The 20,699-nt window shown below is 46.7% G+C and overlaps 1 protein-coding gene across 1 annotated transcript in view; it reads right to left on the reverse strand.

Moving 5' to 3' along the window:
- Positions 1-17,167, reverse strand: part of SNX9 (sorting nexin 9) — an 85,847-nt gene extending 68,680 nt beyond the window's left edge. The window contains exon 1 of the mRNA XM_037126207.2: positions 16,546-17,167. Coding sequence (XP_036982102.2) covers positions 16,546-16,557 — 12 coding nt within the window. The 5' untranslated portion in view covers positions 16,558-17,167. The remainder of the gene's footprint in view (positions 1-16,545) is intronic.
- Between the last annotated feature and the right edge of the window lie 3,532 nt (positions 17,168-20,699).

A 20,699-nucleotide genomic window follows, 5' to 3' on the forward strand; every position in this document is an offset into this window, starting at 1 on the left:
GGTTAGCAGAGTTTGGGGTAAGAATCAGGTTGAAAAGCTCACCGCCTCCACAAGAGTGACGTGAAATCACGGAACCTTGTTGGAACCCCTCGAGCACAGTTAAGGTAGGCCCTGGACCTCGGGGTCCAGCAGATCCCACTTTAAGGTTTATTTCTGTAATAAAATGAGTAACACTGCTCAACCCCAGCAACTGTCCGACTCGCTATAAGGCAGATACTTTGGTGAGCCCTTTCTGTACATTTTTACTTAATTCTTGAGAAAATTTTGTAGAGATAGTATTTTTGAAATGTTAGTTTTTCATCTTCAGGGGTGTTTCTTCTACCTTTTCTCCCACCTTCCAAACGCGCAGACCAGCAGGGCCCGCTGCCTCGGGAGGACGGTGACAGGGTGCGGCAGTCACACCGTCCTGGCTGTGGGTTCCCAAGGCCCAAAGAACAGAGACTGCCCTGTCCAGATGGAAGCCAGGGGTGAGAAAGAGCGCACAGGTGAGATGAGGCGAGGCCTCTGTCGCTCCCACCCCCCACCCCCAGAGCCTGGACAGCACAGAGCAGAGCCCAGAGAGGGCAGTGAGACCAGGAAGGAACTGTCCCCTGGTGCCGGAGCCACAGTGCACCGGCAAACCGACTGGAGGGCAACAGCTGTGTCTGGCGTTGGGACGGAAAGTGCTGCAGTTTCTGCTGAGAGCGTGACCGAGGCGAAATGGTTCCAGTCCCCTCGGGCACAGTGAGGAAGTGGGGAGAACTAGCACGGGGATGGGTGCAGACCACAGGGTGAGTGACACCTGGGCCCTCTGCAGGGAGGTGACCTGGGGTGAAACGCGCCCCCATGGCATTACATAAATATCCCACCCACACACTGGGCCTAACCCTGCGTAAGAAGGGCCCGCAAACTAAGACACTGTAGTTCTACTTCCCCAACAGGACGGAAACATAACTTGTTACAAATTATCACAGAAAAATTAAGTTCTATTTTTTTCCTCATCTAGATGGTACGATGGAAAATCGCACACAAGGTCATAGTATCACTTACATTTCACAGATGAGGAAACTGAAGTATTAAGTAACTTTCCAAAGTAATGTAGCTGGACTTGACTGGGGTTTAAACCCAGACTCCCAACTTCATGCTTGTTTGCCCACTACTGCATGGAAACGCAGGCTCCACGATCACATAAAACTGACTTCAGGCCCTGGCTGGTGTAGCTCAGCGGATTGAGCACGGGCCTGCGAACCAAAAGATTGCGGTTCAATTCCCCATCAGGGCACATGCCTGGGTTGCAGGCCAGTTCCCAGCAGTGGCCAGTTCCCAGCAGGGGATGCACCAGAAGCAACCATACACTGATATTTCTCTCCTTCTCTCCTTCCCTTCCCTTCTAAAGATAAATAAATAAAAATTTAAAAGTTAAAAAAAAAACCAACTGACTTCATTGAGTCACTGCATCGAAACTGACAGACACGACAGAACCTCTTCTAAGTATCAAACTCAAGGAAAATCAAACACTAGTAAAGGAGATGGGCTTTTATGTAATAGCTGCCTTGAATCAGAGGAAAGTCAATAACTGCAAAATTAATTCCTTATGTACATACATTCCCCACAAACAGTAATTATACAAAAGTACCTTTTATTAGAAATGCTTAATGCCAAAAAGATACTATGAAGTCATTAGTATTTTTAAATGTATCCATATTTTATTGACTTAAAATAATTTTTATTTTTTCAATTACAGTTGACATACACTATTAGTTTCAGGTACACAACCCAGCGACCGGACATCAGATGACTAGGTGCTCATCCCAGTAATACCTAGTACCCCTCGGGCACCATGCACAGTTATTCCAGTACTATTGGCCCTGTTCTCTATGCTGTACTTTACATCCCCATGACTATTCTATAATATCCATATTTTATTACTAGCATAATCTACATATACTTTTTAAATAAGTATAAATTTTTAAAAGACTTTATTTATTCATTTTTAGAGAGGGGGAAGAGAGGGAGAAAGAGGGGGAGAGAAACTTCAATGTGTGGTTGCCTCTCACGTTTCCCCCAATGGGGACTTGGTCCACGACCCAGGCCTGTGCCCTGACTGGGAATCGAACCAGCCACCCCTTGGTTCGCAGGCCAGCACTCAATCCACCGAGCCACACCAGCCAGGGCCATGATCTACATATATTTTTAAACAGTTACAAATGTAAAGAAGATACACAATCTGTAACAATGTTCGCTCATTTCCATTTAAAGATCCCTGAAAACTCGGCAGCTGGGAATCCCTAATCTGGAATACAAACTCTGGGTGTTTCCAACCAAGCACACGGGAACACTTAATACATTTTAACTAAACCGCCAACCTGAAATTGAAAGGAGCAGATTCGTTCTAATCATCCTAGACACTACATCCGCAGGCACAGGGATCTGGAACAGACAGGCCCCAGAAGCAGACATCAGCACAGCACGTGCTGTCCACTGGCCCCTGAGGCGGCCCCGCGGGACCAGTCCCAGGTAGCATCTCAGAGCCGGGGGTGGTGGTGGGCGGTAGGGTGGGGGGCTGGGGGGGTGCTGGAGACGCACTTCCGGCCCTGCGGGGCGGTCAGTACAATAACTCTTTCGAGGAGACCTCCGACTGCACGTGTTCTCATTTATTCAATGCCACTCTGTAATCCACTCAGGTAGAGAAATGACCCCCTTCCACGTTATGATGAATGTAAATCAGAGTATTTAACTCGCATTTATCTCTACATAAAGTTTTCAAACTGTGGCCTCTTACTGACTTAAATTCATTTTTACTCTTAAGTTCCCAATGACAGTGAATGCAGGAAACTAGGTTAGAAAATTATTCCTGACTCCAAACCCTGTGCTACCACGGCAACTGTAACATTTAATGGGAGATTAAAGTATCTGTTTCCGCTAGACTATAAAGTCTCGGAGCATAGGAAAATGTGCGTGCATTGTTGACGTACAGTACTTGTAAGTTCTGGAGAGAGCCTGTTTATAGGGGGAAAAAACTTTTGATTTTCAGCAGACTACTTAACATTTCCCATAAATATCCTCTGGCATTTACATATAATAATATCCTCATGTTAACCACAGACCATGAAAATTAAAAGTACTCCTAGTTTTTAAAAGACTGGGTTTACACAAATAACACAGATTATCTGAATTATAAGATAATTCAGAAACAGGATTCTCTTACATAATAACCCCCCTAGTGAATGAAGAATCATCCTCCCAGAGCCACTTTGAAAGAACACAAGTCCCACAACGCAAACAAGCGCAGGCTGGCGACTGTGACGCTCGGTGGCACAACTGCATGGCAGGCCTCCAGGCCGACGGAGGCAATGGGCAGAGGCGTGACCAGCCGCAGCTGCCTGGCCACCGTGACAGTTACAGACCCCAACAGTGTCCAGTGACGCTGCACACACTGCACGTGACCGATCAACATGCCACAGAACAACTGACGAGAAACGAACAGCATCTGTGAGAGACTGCCAATATTCTGACTTTCGGCATCTCTGGAACCCAGTTAGAGTGAAAAGTCCTGTAAACGAGAAACAATATTCACTGCCCGCAGTGTCCCGGCGCCCACCCGTTCTATGCTCCACAGATTCCAAGGATGAACGAAGGACAGAAGCAGGTTCTTTCTTTCCTTTTCTTTTCCCATCTTTCACAACGGCAGTGGCCCTCAAAGCATGGTCCCAGCCCATCAGCACCAGCTAGACACTGGTCGAAAAATGTGCTCTGGGCTCCACCTCCTGAATCAGAAACTCTGCAGTGCAGCCCAGCAACCTGTGGTGCAAGAAGCTCCGGGGCAGGGACGGGGATGCAGCTGGGGCACCATGGCTCTCTCGTTAATGCCTAGCACTCAGGACACACGACCATGTGAAACACTGATGCGCTTCAGTAAGACTCCAACTTCCCTCTTAGACGGAAGCTTATTCCCATTTCATAACCTTCCTTTAAAAGAGATTCCTAGCAAGTCGGAGCAGAGGGGACTTAGGGAGGGGATATTTAATACCTGCATGTTTGGGAATCACCACCTATCACTTTGATAATACGAACTACAGGAAGAGCATGTTTTTACTTAACAGAAAGGGGGGTGGGTTTTAAGACAGTAGATACAGTCATAAGGACTAGTCCAGAAGTGACCTTTAAGTATCGGAATTTACAAAAAGCAAACAAATAAGAAACCCCATAACTGTTGGCATCATCTCGGCTTTAAATGATTAAGACGGCTCAATCTAATGTTAACTACAGATCGCAGCACCCTAAAGGCTACTGATTTTCCAGCTTTTGGGGATTTCTGGCTATAAGGATACTGAACATGCTTTATGTAATTACCAGGCAATGGCAACCACAGGACAAAGTCTGACACATCAACAAAAAGGCTGTGAAAGTCTTAAAATTAACTCTTGACTCTAAAATCTTATGAAGGTGGGGAAAGTACAGAAATGATTAAAAAAACAAAACACTGCCACGGACCCACAAAGGCTTGGCTGCCCTCCTTCCTTGCAGCCCCCGAGAGAAAGGCTTCGGAGAGGCAGGTGAACTTACAACTGTGTTCAGAAAGCAGCCATTTTTAAGACTTTCAGGTTTAATGCTGCTTATTACTAATGTTAATACTGTTTTTAATTATTTTTTAAAAATACTTTTTATACTTGGAAGAAGTAGGAAAATACAGTGCTTAGAGCTCTAAGTTTCTATCTGTAATCCTGAATTCATTAGCATTTTTCTATTTTTCTGTTGACATGCTACTTACTAATTAAAGGCACAATTAAAAACATTTTTTCATCTTAGTATAATTCAAAACAAATTAAAAGAAGGTGGGTAAGTTTGGGAATCTGCTTTAGATGCCTGGTTAATGACAACAAATTTTTTAATTTAAAAAAATGAACTTGTTTTCTTTCTTATTACTGAAACAATAATTATTTATTACTCAAAATCTTGAGAATACAAACAGGCTGAGAGCTGAAAAAGAAGTTGCTAAGTGCAGCCTCCTTGAGATGGACTCCCGCTGTTAACATACACGTACATCTCCATTTCCAAGCCCTCTTCTGTGAATTTGCGCTAGGAAATACTAAAACATTTTACGCTGGCATTCAGCTGATACATTTCAAATAGCTCTTCGACTTCTGAATGTCAGCTCTTGGGGCAAGGATCCAGGTCCTAGCATCCTGACTTCCGGCGTGAAGAGGCACAGAGGAGCCGCTGAAATGTCTGCTGCCCCCAGCACCTGGCTCTCTGCAAGGCAAGGACCCGACTCGGACGTGCTGAGTATTTTAAAAGAGACTGATGTGATAGAATGTTTAAATCATTCACTGACTGGATTACAGAAAAAGTAACGTTTCACGACTCAGCTCCCCTGAGCTTGCTGGCACGAGGGGTGTGGGAGCCCCAGGGCCGGCGGGAGGCCCGCCCTCCTCCAGGATGAGCGACACTTCTGGGCACCGCGCTGGAGGACGAGCCTTTCAGGTGACGTCCGTCCACTGTGGAGCTGAGGACCTGACACTGAGCGGCTCAGATTCAAATGAAGAAGCCAGTGAATGACGAGGGGCGAAGGTTCCCAGAATAAAGCTGCACCTTTCACGCTCATTAACTCATCCCTAAAGTGACACATCTCTTTGACTCAATAAACCACCACGCACAGGCAACTTTTAGATCCTGCCTCCTCAGGTAATACTACTACCTGACTCAATTTTCAGACACTAAAAATAACTTAAAAGGATTGAGTCATATGAATAACATCCTTAAGCACTGCATTTGCAATGCCTGAAATGAATCAATGGGCTGAATATATCACACGTGTTTTTTTTTGAGAGTCAAAGGGGGGACAGGGTGAGAGAAATTCCCATCAGAAAGTGAAATGCCCACAGTCTGTTATTTCTATCCTCACCCGAAGACATCTTTTCACTGCTTTTTAAGGAAACAGGAAGAGAGAAAGAAAGGGGAGAGAGAGAAGCATCGATATGAGAGAGAAGCATTGACTGGCTGCCTCCTGTACACACCTGAACCAGGGATGGCACGAGGTACCCGGACCGGGAATCGCTCCCAAACCTTTCAGTTCCCAGACAATGCTCCTACCCACTGAGCCACACCAGCCAGGGCACTGTCTGTTATTCCGATTGCTTGACTCCAGGTTTGGTTTCAATTAAAATGCTGAACAACTTTGTCTTTTCACCTTTTTCCTCCAAAAACAGACTAACCCTTTGCGTACACTTCTCCCTTCCCTTCCCAGTCTCTTGTGCTGCAGGTGCTCTAACTTGGTTTTGTTTTGGCAAACATGGCAGGCAGATACGCCAATCACCACCAGACTGAAGCACTGAGGCGCTGAATGAAATACTAAAAGCAAAAGACACACAGACACTGTTTAAAAGACATTGCTGAGTCAGCACAAAAGGAAAGGCTCTACACAGGTCGTGGCAGACAGCAGACGCCCTGGGAGGAAAACCACGTGTGGAGACAGGGTTCTACCCCAGGGGCCTCCTCCGAACCCTGGCGGCCGTGAGTCTGGGTGGATGATGTGAACACTGTACGGGAGAAGGGCAGGCCTCCTGTATGGAGCTAGAAGGGGGACCCCAAGAGGACCTCAACATAAGGGTAAAAGGGAAGAACCTGCAGTGCAAAGAAGCGCCATCACTGACACAGGGGAAGAGGACAGGGGTTTCCCCTGAGCCCGAGGTCCGTGTTTATGCTGCCCAGTACCGCTGGGAAAACATTAGCTAGGACTAAAGTTAGAATGACCCCAAGAGGTGGTGTCCCCAGGAGACTGGCATAAACGAAGACACAGTCTCTATGGAGTAACTTCAGTTTAGGTCTTAAAATTCCCTCAGATGAAGTTCCATGGAAAATGAGCAACTCACAGAAAAAAGTAAAATAAAATCATAAAACATAAGGGTAAACAAGGTACCACGAGTGAGAACGAGAAGAAGAAAGAGATGGCCAAATCAGACTTCACGTACTCGAATTATAAGACCCAAACTATAAATGTTCACGACACTTAAGTGAAGCTTTAAAATGAGGAAAGAATGAGGGACTATAAAGAATGACCAAGCAGACTGGAGACAGAACCAAGTATGATTCTAAAGTCAGAACAGCAGTAAAAAGTAAAGAGCAGATTAGGGCCAACTGAAAAAAGAACTGTGAACTGGAAGTAGGAGTCAGAGAAACTACCCAGAATGCAGCACGAAGAGGCGGCCACAGGCTGAGCGTTGGGAAGCTGTCCGTCTGCAGGGCTTCTCCATGCTCACAGGAGTCCCGGGTAGAGAGAAAGGGGCGGAGGAGGCCACATTCACGAAACAGTCATCACCGAAACTTTCTACCGCTGTGCTCTTCCCAGCACAGGAGCCGTTAGCCACATGTGGCTACTTAAATTAAAAATAAAAACGAAGCTGCTCAGTTGCATTAACCACACGTGGCAGACGGCCGCCACATGGCCCTGCGCAGACGCGCACCTGCAGCACCACGGAAGGTTCCGCCGCGCGGCGCTGCTCCACGGCGCCCGAGAGCCCCAGCACACCACGAATCCCAGCTGGGGGGACACAGTCCCTACGTGGACACTCCACAGAGAAGCTGCAAAATGCTGAGGATACGGAGAAGGTCCTCCCAACAGGCGGAGGGAAGAGCTGGACCATCTACACAGGAACCGTCTCAGATGGCTAACTTCTTCGCAGTAACTCTGAGAGCTGGGAGGAAACTGGAATAACAACTTCAAATGTGCCAAGAGAAAATACTGTCCACCTAGGAAACTACATTTCAAGAATAAAGCAAACTTCATTTTCACACATAAGGAATTTACCAACAACAAATCTTCCCTGATGGAAATTCCAAAGAATTCATTTTCGACAGAAGGAAAATCATGCCAGAAAGAACTGGGATGTAAAAGGGAAGAGGCAGCAAAAAAATGCAGTAAAACGTGATGAAATTTAAATAAATGTTAACTGTATAAAAGGTAAGAAAATGTCTATTTGTGGTGGAAAAGAGAGACTGCAAACACCAGGCAGTAACTGGCTACTTGAGGGTAGACGGCTGGAGTTCAGAATCCAAATGTCTTTCCCCCTCAGAAGGAAGGTAATAATGTTGAGTAATTTCAGACTGTAACTGACAAACAGTAACATACAGGCTACGATAACCGCTGGGGGAAAAAAGGTGATATGTGGGACAAACCTTCCTAACAGTTGAGAAGGGAAAAAAATAGTAAAATAAGAAAGGGGGAGGGAATCCTCAATCTGTAAGATGACAGCCAGAAATCCAAACATATCAGTAAACACTAATAAAAGCAAAGAAAACACTCTAGCTACAAAGACTGCCAGACTAGATAAAAAGGTAAAATTCAGCTACAGCCTTTAATATTACCAGGCACGTATTTACCAAAGAAAAGCTAGTGAAGTAACATTAATTTTAGACAAATGGTCTTTTTCAAAAAGTGTATTATAAAGAACATTACTTCACAATGATAAAAAGTTCAAGTCACACCCTGGCTGGTGTGATTCAGTGGATTGAGCACAGGCCTGTGAACCAAAGGGACACGGGTTCAATTCCCTGTCAGGGCACATGCCTGGGTTTTGGCCGGGTCCTCAATGAAGGGGCGGGGAGGGGGAGGTGCATGAGAGGCAACCACACATAGATGTTTCTTTCCCTGCTCTCTAAAAATAAACAAACAAACAAATAAATAAAATCTTTTTTAAAAAAAGTCAAGTCACTTGGAAGATACTACTAATTCAAAACTCAGAGAATTTTTTCAAACCCACCATTTTAACATGTCTGACAAGCAGACAAAAGGTCACTTAGATACACCAGAGTTTATAAGGATACAGATGTGAAAGGCATAATTAGTACGCTCAGTCTAGTGGGCACACTCAAAATACACAGTGTGTGTCAGTCAGGGAGTATGTATATTATACACAGGTGGCACATTTCTGATTATATGCAAGGTACAAAGTTAGCCGCAACAAATTTTCAGGTATTATATTAGCATCAACCTGATCACAATGCAATCATTAACAAAAAGGTAAACAGAAAAACCCTGAGCTTGAAAAAATGTTCACACCCACTTCGGGGCGTGAAGAAGGCGGGCCCGTGAATGCTGCGCCTGCCTCCTCCTGCAGCCCCGTCACACTACAGCTACACTGTGGCACGGTCACCACCGAGAGCCCCCGAAGTAGGCTGACCAGAACTAAGGACACACAGAAGAAGTCCTGCTGAGACCAGCGAGAGGGGTGGAGACACAGAACGGGCTGGTCCCACACCCACATGTGGGGTGAAAATCGGGAGGAGAATTCTGGCAGCAGAGGTCACCCCTGAGGAACGAGGGGTCCCTGCCCCACACCAGAACTCCCAACCCAGGGCCTCAGTGCCAGGGAGAGAAGTCCCATAGCTTCTGGCTGTGAAAACCACCATGGAGTGTGGCTGAGAGAGGCTGAGTGCTCCTGAAGTCCCAGGCAGTCCTCTTAAAGGGACCATACACAGACTTACTAGGACTCGCTCGCTTTGAGCTCCTGCACTTTGAGCTCCTCCCTACGAAGGAGCCAGGGGCACGTGGAGGAAATGAATTGTCTGGCTTTAGGGCGAGGGCTGGAGGGGCAGCCTTCTCCCAGGCAGAAATGCTGGCAGAGGCCACTGTTCCTTATCTGAGTCCTCCCACAACCCGGCCTGCATACTGGCCATACCTGAGCCTCTGTCAACCTCATAACACTGTTTGCCCTGCCCCAGTGATTCCCTGAGGCCCCACCCCACCCAACTTTCAGGCCCACCCAGGCCCCTTCCAGCAGCTTTTCTATACAAATGGCCTGCCTTGGCTCATGCTGAGGACTTTCCTAAAATCTCTCAAAGGTTCACAAACCCCAAACAAGCAGCTGGTCTAGGCGTGCCCCTTACCTCTTGCTAAGCAGCCACAAGCCCAACACTAGAGGCAGCTGACCTCAACGTACAGCTTAGCCTCTCCCAGGTGGCGTAGGCAAGCCCATCCCCAGTGGCGACCACCTGCAGATCACCTAGTGGCTCTGGGCACAGCACCGGCAGCAGCTGACCTCGGCCTGCACCAAGAGGCCCCAGCACCAACTCACCCAGTGGCTAGTGTCAGACCGCCCACCCAGAACATCACCCAACCCTCAACAAATGACACACCAGAGGGGCAGACTCAGCAGCCACCAGAGCCTCGCAAAAGTGACTCCTGCTCCACAGGGTCAGCTCCTCCACTGGGGTCATGGTCAGTCCTCACAACTATCAGCCTGAGGATCAATTCCTCCAACTGACAAGCTACCAGTAATGGAGGCTCAACTATATCGGGGGGCTCACACAACAAACTCACCTGGCGCACCTGGCTCAGGTAAGCAGGCAGGCCGTGCCACCGGGCCCCACAGACAAGGAGGCAGAGTAAACGAGGAGACCCAAAAAACATGTCCCAGATGAAAGGACAGAACAGAGCTCCAGGAAAAGACCTAAACAAAGCGGAGACAAGCAGTCTACCAGATGCAGAGTTCAAAACACTGCTTATAGGGTTGCTCAATGATCTCAGTGAGAACTTCACCAAGAGTCAGGAAACATAAAAATGGAGATGAGAAACATAAAAAAGAACCAGTCAGAAATGAAGAACACAATAAGTGAAATGAAGAATACACTACAGGGACTCAACAGTAGATTACATTAAGCAGATGATCAAATCAGAGATTTGGAAGATAAGGGAGCAGAAAATATCCAACCAAAACAGCAAAAAGAATCTAAAAATTGAAGATAATTTAGGGGGCCTCTGGGACAACGTCAAGCATATCAATATTCATTCACATCACGGGGGTGCCAGAAAGAGAAGACAGACAGCAACAGACTGAAAACCCGTCTGAAGAGATAAGGATGGACCACCTCCCTGACCTGGCCGGGGCAACGCACACGCAAGCCAGGAAAGGCAGTGAGTCCCAAGAAAGGTTGAGCCCAAAGAGGCCCACATCAGGGTGCACCGTAACTGAAACCCCAGAGAGGGAATCTTAAAAGCAGTGACCTACGGAGGAGTTCCCATGAGACTGCCAGCTACTTTCTCAACAGAAACTTTTGTAGGTGAGAAGGGACTGGCATGAAATATTCAAAGTGATGAAAACCAGGGACTTATAGCCAAGAAAACTGCACCCAGCAACCTATTAAAAAGACCTCATACCAGAAACACTTAAAGGGGTTTATCACCACTAAACCAGTATTACAAGAAATGTTAGAGACTTCTTTAAGGAAAATTTTAAAAGGCAAAAAGTATGAATAATAAAATATCAATTATTACCTATCAACAATTACTTTGAATGCAAATGAATTAAAGGCTCTAATTAAAAGACACAGGGTGGCTGAGTAGATAAGGAAACAAGACCCTCCCTCGAGTATGCTGCCCAAAAGAGACTCACTTCAGATCCAAAGACACACAGACTGAAAGTAAAGGGAGAGAAAAAGATATTTCATGAAAGCAGAAATTAAAAAAAAAAAAAAAAACCTGGGGTAGCAATACTTACACCAGACAGGACAGACTTTAAAAAAACAACTGACAAGAGACCAAGAAGGCCTCGGCAATCCCACTCCTGGTCTTTACCCGAAGCACCCAAAACTCTAATCAAAAAGACACATCCACCCAGATACTCACAGCAGCATTACTTCCTACAGCCAAGACATGGAAGCAACCTAAGTGTCCATCACAGATGAATGGATAAAAAAGTGGTCCGTATATTCAATGAAGTGTGACTCAGCCATAAAAAAGAACGAAATCTTACCATTTGCAACAACACGGATGGACCTAGGGGGTATCATGCTAAGTGAAATGTCAGACAAAGACAAAGACCACATGATTTCACTTAGATCTGGAATCTAAAAATAAAAGAACAAACAAAACAGAAACAAACTCACAGATACAGAGAACATTTTGACAGTTGCCAGATGGAGGTTGGGGGAATGAGTGAGAAAGGCGAAGGGATTACGAAGTACAAACTGGTAGTTATGAACAGTCATGGGGATGTAAAGTACAACATAAGAAATACAATCAGTAATATTGTAATAACTATGCATGTTGTCAAATGGGTACTAGATTTATTAGGGTGATCACTTTGTAAGTTGTATAAATGTTCTAATTACTATGTTGTACCTGAAACTAATATAATACTATATGTGAACTATAATTGAAAAAGTTAAAAATTATTTAAAAAATAAAATACTCAGCCCTGGATGGTGTGGCTGAGTGGATTGAGCACCAGCCTGCGAACCACAGTCCCTGGATCAATTCCCAGTCAGGGCGCATGCCTGGATTGCTGGCCAGGTCCCTGTAGGGGGCGTGTGAGAGGCAAACACACATTGATGTTTTCCTTCTCCTCTTTCTCCCTCCTTTCCCCTAAAAATAAAATAAATAAAATCCTTTTCTTTATAAAAAGGCTATTGTGTAAAACAATAAAACACTCAGAAAAAATTAAAGATGTCTAAACATCTCATGGGTTAAGATAAATCTTTTCAAAGTTTCAGAAGTATGAAACTTGTTCCAGTTCCCTTAAAACATTAGAACCAACTTCTCATGTAATCACTAATAAAAGTGAATTATTATATTTAAGAAACATTGTTAACACCTAAGCCACCGTGTGCATTTTCCCTGTGTACTGAAAAACAAGTTTACTACAATGCACGATTAAATGAACAGAAGCTTACAGTTGGAGATAGTTTTCTCTAACAGTCACTTATCTCACTGGAATATCTTTTCGCTATTTCAAACTGGAGAGAGAGGTACGAGAGAGGTACCGGGGCAAGAAAAATCAGCGTTCCCTTGCATAATAATAGCTTATCAAGGGCCTCAGTTCGTGCTGATCACAGAGGCTGCCAAGGTGAGCAAACACACAGTACCAGCTCCCTGGAACTGGAACTGACGGCATTCGAAAGCAGGCTGCCCCTGGTTGTAGGAACATACCTTAAATGGCAGTAGGGATATATGTGACCTTGGCACATGGGTCAGGCAGATCAGGAATGCTTTCCAGAGGGAAAGTGAGGGAAGTAAGGCTTTGAAATGAGACAGAATGTATAAAAAGAAGGTGCCTGGGGGAAAAGGTCAGAGACCAGCACTCCAGAAAATAAAAAACAGCACATGCAAAGTTACAAAGTGTCTGGCGGGCAATCAAAGTAAAACTAATTCAATTTTCCGATGGTCAATATAAAAACAGGGAGCAGTGCCCTGGGCAAGTGACTCTGCTGGTTGGAGTGTCGTCCTGTACACCGAAAGGTTGCAAGTTCAATCCCCGGTCAGGGCACATACAAGAAACGCGCTTGCGGTCTCTCTCTCAAAATCAATAAACATCCTCAGGTGAGGATTATAAATAAATAATGAAAACAGGGAGCAGAAGAAAACTTTGCAGAAATTTTCATGCTTTCTAATCTGCTCCTTGTTTAATATGTAATTGGTTTACCTTTCTACCGTCACAGAATTTTTCTTGGACTCTACCCAAGCCCTGCAGACAGTCTACTGAGTCTTTTAAAAATATGACTGTTACAAAAACTTTAAAGCTTAGCATTTTCCATGCTCTTTTTAAAAAAAAACTCTCAAAACCAACTTTAACTCTGAACGCTCTTTAGAAAGCCATTTCTATTCTTTTTGTTCAGATAGAGGTTTTTGCTCAGGAGCGACCACAAAGTCTGCTTTCCACACCCTTCCCTGTCATGTTTATCATGGACACTCCTAGCAACTCACCGATCTCCCAGCAGTATTTCCATATCACATCCCCACTCTATTCTACTGCACAAGCGGTATAACACGAATGTGCAGCTTTAGACATTTGAACTGGAAAGAAAAGTTTTTTTAAAAAGCCCGAAGAACTCTTGTTATAATGGTTTCCCCTAAAAGTGACTAGGTAAGCACAAAAGGATCCAGTCAGTGACCAAAGGTTAACTTTGAAATGGAAATGACAACTAAGTGGTACAGCTACGGATTAGCTCTCATTAACTATTTTCTTTATGTGCCTTTTGATAATTAGGGACCAAAAAATTTCTTTCTCAAGATTTAATAAATAAAACTTAATTTACCCCTAAGTTCACCACATGACTGTGTCAGAACATGCCCTTCTGGAGCTTTGAACAAAAGACTCTGCCACTCACATCAGCCTTTCCCTGCATCCGTTAAAGGGGACCAAACGGGTCCCTGAGGACACAGGTGAGTCCAGCACGCTGACTGTCCACCAGGATCAAGGGACAGACCATCGACCCCCTTTAAATATGCAGGTACTGACCAACTTTCTGGGGCAGCAAAGAACTGACCAATTCAAATTTTTCTTCTCAAAGATAATTTCTATTTTGACCAGAAAAGTTTTTTAAAAATCATGACAGTTGGAAGTGTGTCTTCAAGAAAACATACAAGAACAATATATAAGGAAATTGTATCCAAAGAACTGAAGCCACTCTCATTGATAAATTCAAAGGGAAACCCAACACCGCCTAAAATATCCAGGCACGGTACTTATTTGTCATCACTTACTGCGAGAGCCTGAGTGCCAGGTGAGGTCAATTTTATAAAAAGTTGGATGCTCCCAGTTACTGAAAGTGTGTTCTCCCCACATACCCAATTACGGAAAGGGGAGCCCAAACCACTCAGAGGTTGGTAAGGGCTGAGGTCTGGGTGGCAGGTGCAGGGGAGCCAAGAAGGACAACGTTACTCCCTGGGAACAATTGAAAAATGAGAGTTTGGTTTGATACAAGAATCACCAGGAAGCAGGAAAACCAGAAAACTGAGACAGGGTCGTTTTTTTATTACGTGCTTCCTTGCTCTTCCTTTAAAAAAAAAAACGGAAGTGGTTTTGTCACTGCCACCCCCCCCCCGCCCCGACACGGACATGGGTCCCCATGTGGAATGCTGATTAGAAAGGTCACAGAAACTAAAAGCCAGAGTCACTGGACTGTGTCTTCAGAGCAGGACAGACCACCCCAGAGGAAGTGCTGATGCATGCTCCGAGGCTTGTATTCAGTGAGGACACGTGCAATTCAGGTTGAGCATGACCACCAGCACTGTTCCCTATTTTAGGGAAAAATGAAGTTCAGGGGCACCTATTCCTGCACCAGCTGCTAAGGTAGTGCCGGTAGCATGCACTGTAGTCCAGAATGAGAAATATCACAACACTGGCCACCACCAAATAGGTATCTCCCACACACAGCCCCGAAGGTTGCAAGATGAGTGTAGAATAAGACCACGTAACCTGTAATTTCCGAAATGTGTGTCAACTAACCTCAAAATCAAATTTCCTTAGAAATCCTTAGCTTGAGTTCAGTTTTGTTTTGTTTTTAAATCAACACAAAATTATACGCGTTTTGAAAAGGAAGCAAGTTCTATGACATCTGATAAAACCAAGAAAGAGCACAGGCAATAATATTTTAACAAGAAGTGGCAGCAAGCAATAGGTTCCTTGGAGAATAATCTCCATTAAAAAAAACAACAAAAAAAAAACCCCACTGCACCTAGACAGTTTCCGAGCATAAAACGTAACAAATGACATCAGCCAATCTGATCTTGCAATGGAACTTCAAAATTCTTACCATTTTCTTAAGTTATCATCTCTCTAACCAAAACCCAACAACAAAATTAAGGTTTTCACCACCCCAAAAGGAACTTGGAGATTTCAAACATGAATACGAAAGACGGTGCTGATGTTCAGAAGGTATTATTACAAAAGCCACCTGCAAAAGTCAATCCATCCATCACAATCCATTAAACCACAGGACTGGGGGGGGGGGGGGTCCTCACTGTGTAGCCCAGGCTTCTCCGGTTTACACCCAGGACTAAGGAAAATGGCCCAGGAACGGGCGCGTAGAAAAGTGACTCCGGCAGACTCAGCTGGCAAAGAGTGACCAGTAATTCCACAAGCGATACCCTAAAATAAGCAAGACACCACTGCTGGCCAGTAACCAACACGAGTCCAAGTTCCACCACGTAATTCGGCCCTGGGCCTTTTTCAGGCAAACGTGTTGAAAGCACAGTCATTTCCCACTTCGTATTTTATTCACGCTGGAAATACCATTCAAACGGAAAAGGTAGCAAAACAAAAAGGAAAAAAACAAAAAGAAAAGAAAAACGAAGGAAATGGAAGCGCGGGGCGTTCAATTTGCGTGCTCCGTCCGCCGAGCTGGGCCTGAACTTAAGTCGTCTGGTCCTCGCCGGCGGGGGTCGCGCCCCCAAACCGGCCGGCGCGTGGGGGTCGCAGCCCGGGCTGACGGAGGGGACGCGCCTGTCCGCGGCGGCCGGACATGCGGGACTGTGCGGAGTGGACACCGCTGGGGACGTGATCGTGGTCCCGCGGGGGCCGGGGCGACTACTCCCAGCGAGCCTGGGTTGCGGGAACTTTCCCTCCCTCGGCCCGGCCGCGGCCCCAGCTCCGGCGCAAACTTTGCAAGCGACGCCGTCCACGCGCGGCGTCCCGCCCCGCGACCCTCCCGCACCTCCAGGCCGGTCCCGAACGCTCTCGCCCGCGTAACCCCAGCCCGGGGTTTCGGAGACCCCCGGTCCGGCCCCGACCCGACCCGCGCCGGCCCCGGGCCGTGGGGCCGCCAGGGCCTGCGCCGCGCGCCCCTCACCTTGGTGGCCATGGCGGGCGGATCCCCGGCCCGGGACGGCCGGCTACTCTCCCGCGCCGCGCGGTCGACCGGAGGCGGGCAGGCGACGCTGAGGGCAGCTGCGGCTGGGCCCCGGCGCGGCGGCAGCTCCGCCTCGGCCCCGAGTGTGGGCGCTCGGCGACTCCGGCCGCCGCCCGCTCCGCCAGTTCCTGAAACTCCCCGGCTGCGCGGCCCCCGCCCCCGCCGCCGCCGCCGAGCCTCCCGTGGACCGCGGCGCGCGCGGCGGCCGGCGGAAGCGCGCCCGGTGCCCAGGGCCGGCCCGGCCTCCGCGCCCGCTCCCCGCCCCCGCCGGAGCCTCCGCCCCGGGCCGCGCGGCCCGCGCCCTTTGTCCCTGCGCTTGGGGTCGCGTCGCGCGGCCGGGCCTGCGCCGGGGACCCCGCCCCCGCCGAGCTGCCCGCGGAAACGTTCAGCGTGGGGAGGACGCCCGCGGGGAGCCCCCCTCGGGCCTGAGTCCCGACCGGCCGCCTCGCGACCGCGCCGCACTCGGCCGCCGCGGGGGGGCTGCGTGGGGCACGAAGCTGAGGGTACGTCTCCGTCCCCTGGGCGGCGATCTTGATCTTTGACCCGGGCCGGCTGGGCCTGGGCTGAGTGAAATGAGTGGCAAATAAACAGCCAGAACCCAGAGGAGCAATGGCTGCCTGGTTCGACCGGCCCTTCCAGAAGGTTCTGCCTGGAGTGCGCATCAGCTGGAACTTCATTCGCATATGCCCCACGAACCCCCTTCTGCACTTTTCATCAATTTCAAAATGCCTCGCGGCTCCTAGAGGGTTGAAGAGGACACAACTAAATATCCTGAGGTGGACTGGAAATGAGAGGTCTAAAATTTTCCACATTTTTGTGAAAATGTTTTTCTTCCTTGTTGGACCTGCAGGTTTTAGTAATAAATGAATGCCTCAACTTAAGCAGCCAGATTTTCATGCAAGAAGAAATGACGACTGGAAGCTGGAGGGTAGTCGGGGCGTCAGTCTAGCACATTCTGTGTGTATCATCGGGCGCATGTGTTTGTTAAAAGAAGCAACTGTCAAATCAAGGCGACCTGACTGGGCTAGGGAAGCGGGATTTACAATTAATAACAAGTTTGTGCCCTTTTGAAAATACTTCATTTGACCTCCAGAGATTTCACGAGTTACCTTAAACCGTGGAGTTTAAAATGGGTACATTTTAAGGGCACAGGGTTTTCTGTAAGTTTTTTTGTTTGTGGGGTTCATGGCCAACGCTCCAGTTCATCGTGGGATTCATAAACTGTGTGGAAGTAAAAGGAAGGGTGGAGATTAACATGCAGTTACAGTCTCCTCACTGTTCTAGGCTTTTACGTATCTTAATCTCACTTGTTCCTGATACAAAACCTTGGAGAAAGTCACTGTGTCCACTGTTCACAGACACGAAGAAATCAAGGCTTGCTGAAATAACTCTGCTGAGTTGGTAATACTTATCAAAATTGAAAATCACCATAACCTTGGACCTGGCAGCTCTGCTCCCAGGAATGTATCTGGCTGCCAGATTCGCACAAGTGAGCAAAATTTCAGTAAAGCCTTGCTCACTAGTACCCCAAACAGAAAGCCGCCAATACATTTATGAATAGGACCGTTTCAGTAAATATGGAACATCCACACAAAGGAAATTCTAGGAAGCCCACAAGAAAATGGTAATATTTTAAGAGGTGTTAATAAAGGTAAAAAGAACATTGTGTAAGCATAATCTATTTGTGTAAAATGTAGGAAATGCATTGTGAATATCTAGAAAATTTCTGAAGTTTCATCAAGTGCCATTGTCCGAATTTTTTGAAAATACGTTTATTGCTTTATATGTAAAATGGGTTTACACTTTAACAAACAAAAGAAGTATCTTAACTAAAAAGAACACGCACTAGTGTGTGGAGAAGCCAGCATCTGAACTCGGGTGATACTCTAAGGAATGAGTTTTCCGTATTCTTTTACTTTGAAAGCTGGGTACAGCTCTCCCTGGAACAGTTCAACAGTGCATATGTTTTGATAGCAAGGTACAAAGGCAGGGCTTCCCCATGCACCTTCAACTGACGTGTTGCAGGCAACCAATCCACCTGGGTAGTTGGCTCCGAGATAGCAAGACCAGAGTCCAAGCATTTCCCATTTGAACATTATCTGTAAGTCACAGTTTCATTTTTAGAAGTAACTGTGGAGACACTAAACATATCATGACTGATGCAAATTAATAATAAACATTAAATGAAAAGTAAAATCACTTACCCAGAGTACTGACCTAGTAAAAAACACCATGGCATCATTTTATAGGGCCTGGAAGCGCTGACTAAGTTAACCCCCCCCCCCATCGGGTATGACTTCCGGCTCCCGCTGATATACCTCCCTGGCTGGCATTTGTCTTGGATGCAATTACCAAGCCCATGGAACGATGAGATGGCGGATCCCCTCGTGCACAGGTGTAGAAGCAAGACCAGGGCAATTAAATGACCTAAGCAGCCACAAATCAGGCTAGAGCAGGGACAAGAGCCCACTTCTCTTAGCAAAATTCTCAAAAACAACATTTCTGAATTAAAACTATCTTGGGTTTTAAGGGAGTTTTGGGAAGGTCAGGACAGACTACTAAAACCAGGGCAAGGACTCCTGTTGAAACTGTGCTGGGAGCCACCCCCCGGCAGAGAGGAACAGAGGAAGCCGGTTCACCTCGTCTCATGAAGGACAGCCCTGCCCAGTGGCACAGCGGCTTCTCCCAAACTAGAAAGCAGCCTTCACTCAAGATCAAAAGTCTGGGCAAACTGGGGAAGTAGGTGGTTTCGTCTTCTGCTTCCACTGGAAGCAGCCCATTCACACCCCTTTGTTCCTCCCATCCACCTCCTTCCTTTGACGGGCTTGCATAGGAGGCCTTATGTGGGCCCCCTCAGAACCCAGAACCTTGGCATTGAACCTGGCATGCAGGCCAAGCCCAATTATTTCCTCTACAGCCTGAGTTCCCTTTTTTTGCATTGGTGAGAACATAATAGATTAACTAAGGAATTTGATTTGTACTCACAGACTGCTTTGGGTTGCATTTTTAAAAGAAAGAAGAAAAAAAAAAAAAGGAGTAAGGGGCAGCAGAGTTATCCGGTGCCGGCTTTGCGCTCTTTTTCTCCTGCCAGGGAGAGGGAGCCATCAGGATTCCCAGGGAGCCCGGGCTAATGATGCAGTTAACGCTCCCCCTATCCACCCCGTTCAGCAGCAGGTATAATGCTATATACTTAGGGAGCTACAGCACTTTTATTTTTACCGCAGGATTAATTATAACTTCGTTATTGTAACTCAGAAGCTCTCTAGCCCCAACCTCACTTTTTCACCTTGAAATGGGAGTTTTTAAAAATCATCTTTTAAAAACTTGCAGTTCCTTGGATGCTCCGGCCCGCGGAGCAATCAACTGGGGCTCGACCACCTACCTAGAACAAATGAGTTGGGGGGACAAGAGGCGCGAAGAATGGCAGCAAGACAAAAGATTCTGATCAAGCTGCAAACTTTATTTTTCCGAACTGGGTATATATATGGGGGGGGGAGGGAGAGGAAGGAGATTAGGTTGCTTGCTATTGGCTAGCTTGAGACAAAGAAGGGCCCGCTTATTGATTACTTGGGTGCAACCAGTACTCGTGGACACCTCATGTGCCTGTAGCTGATTGGCTTGGGGAGCGCACGCACACCTCATGTACCTGTAGCTGATTGGCTTTGTGGAGCGCACAGGTTCCTGTAATCAATGCAATGTTTTTAGCTAGAAGCCAGGTGTAAGGTTCCCAACACTTGGATACAGCTATAATGGTTCAGCAAGACACAAATACAGCCCCCATTCCTCCTGCCTGCCCTCTCCTTCCTTTCTTCCTTAGAAGCATAGACTTTCCTGTTGACAGAGCGGGACTGTTGGTTATAACCCAGGTTACCTTGGGTACATCACCTCTTCATCCTCGGTTTCCTGAACTGCAAAGTGGTGGTAATGATAATAACAATGCCTGTCTCATGGGTTTGTTCTGTGGGTTAAGCTAGGTAATGAGCTCAGAGGACATGCATGATGTTTTGTACATAATAAGTGCTCAATAAATATTAGTCATAATTCTTGTTTCTTTCTTTAGCAAAATTAGATTATCCTTACGTTCCAATAGCTCA

Source organism: Artibeus jamaicensis, unplaced genomic scaffold, assembly GCF_021234435.1.
Source record: "Artibeus jamaicensis isolate MK-2021 breed Jamaican fruit bat unplaced genomic scaffold, CSHL_Jam_final contig_497, whole genome shotgun sequence".
Taxonomy (NCBI): domain Eukaryota; kingdom Metazoa; phylum Chordata; class Mammalia; order Chiroptera; family Phyllostomidae; genus Artibeus; species Artibeus jamaicensis.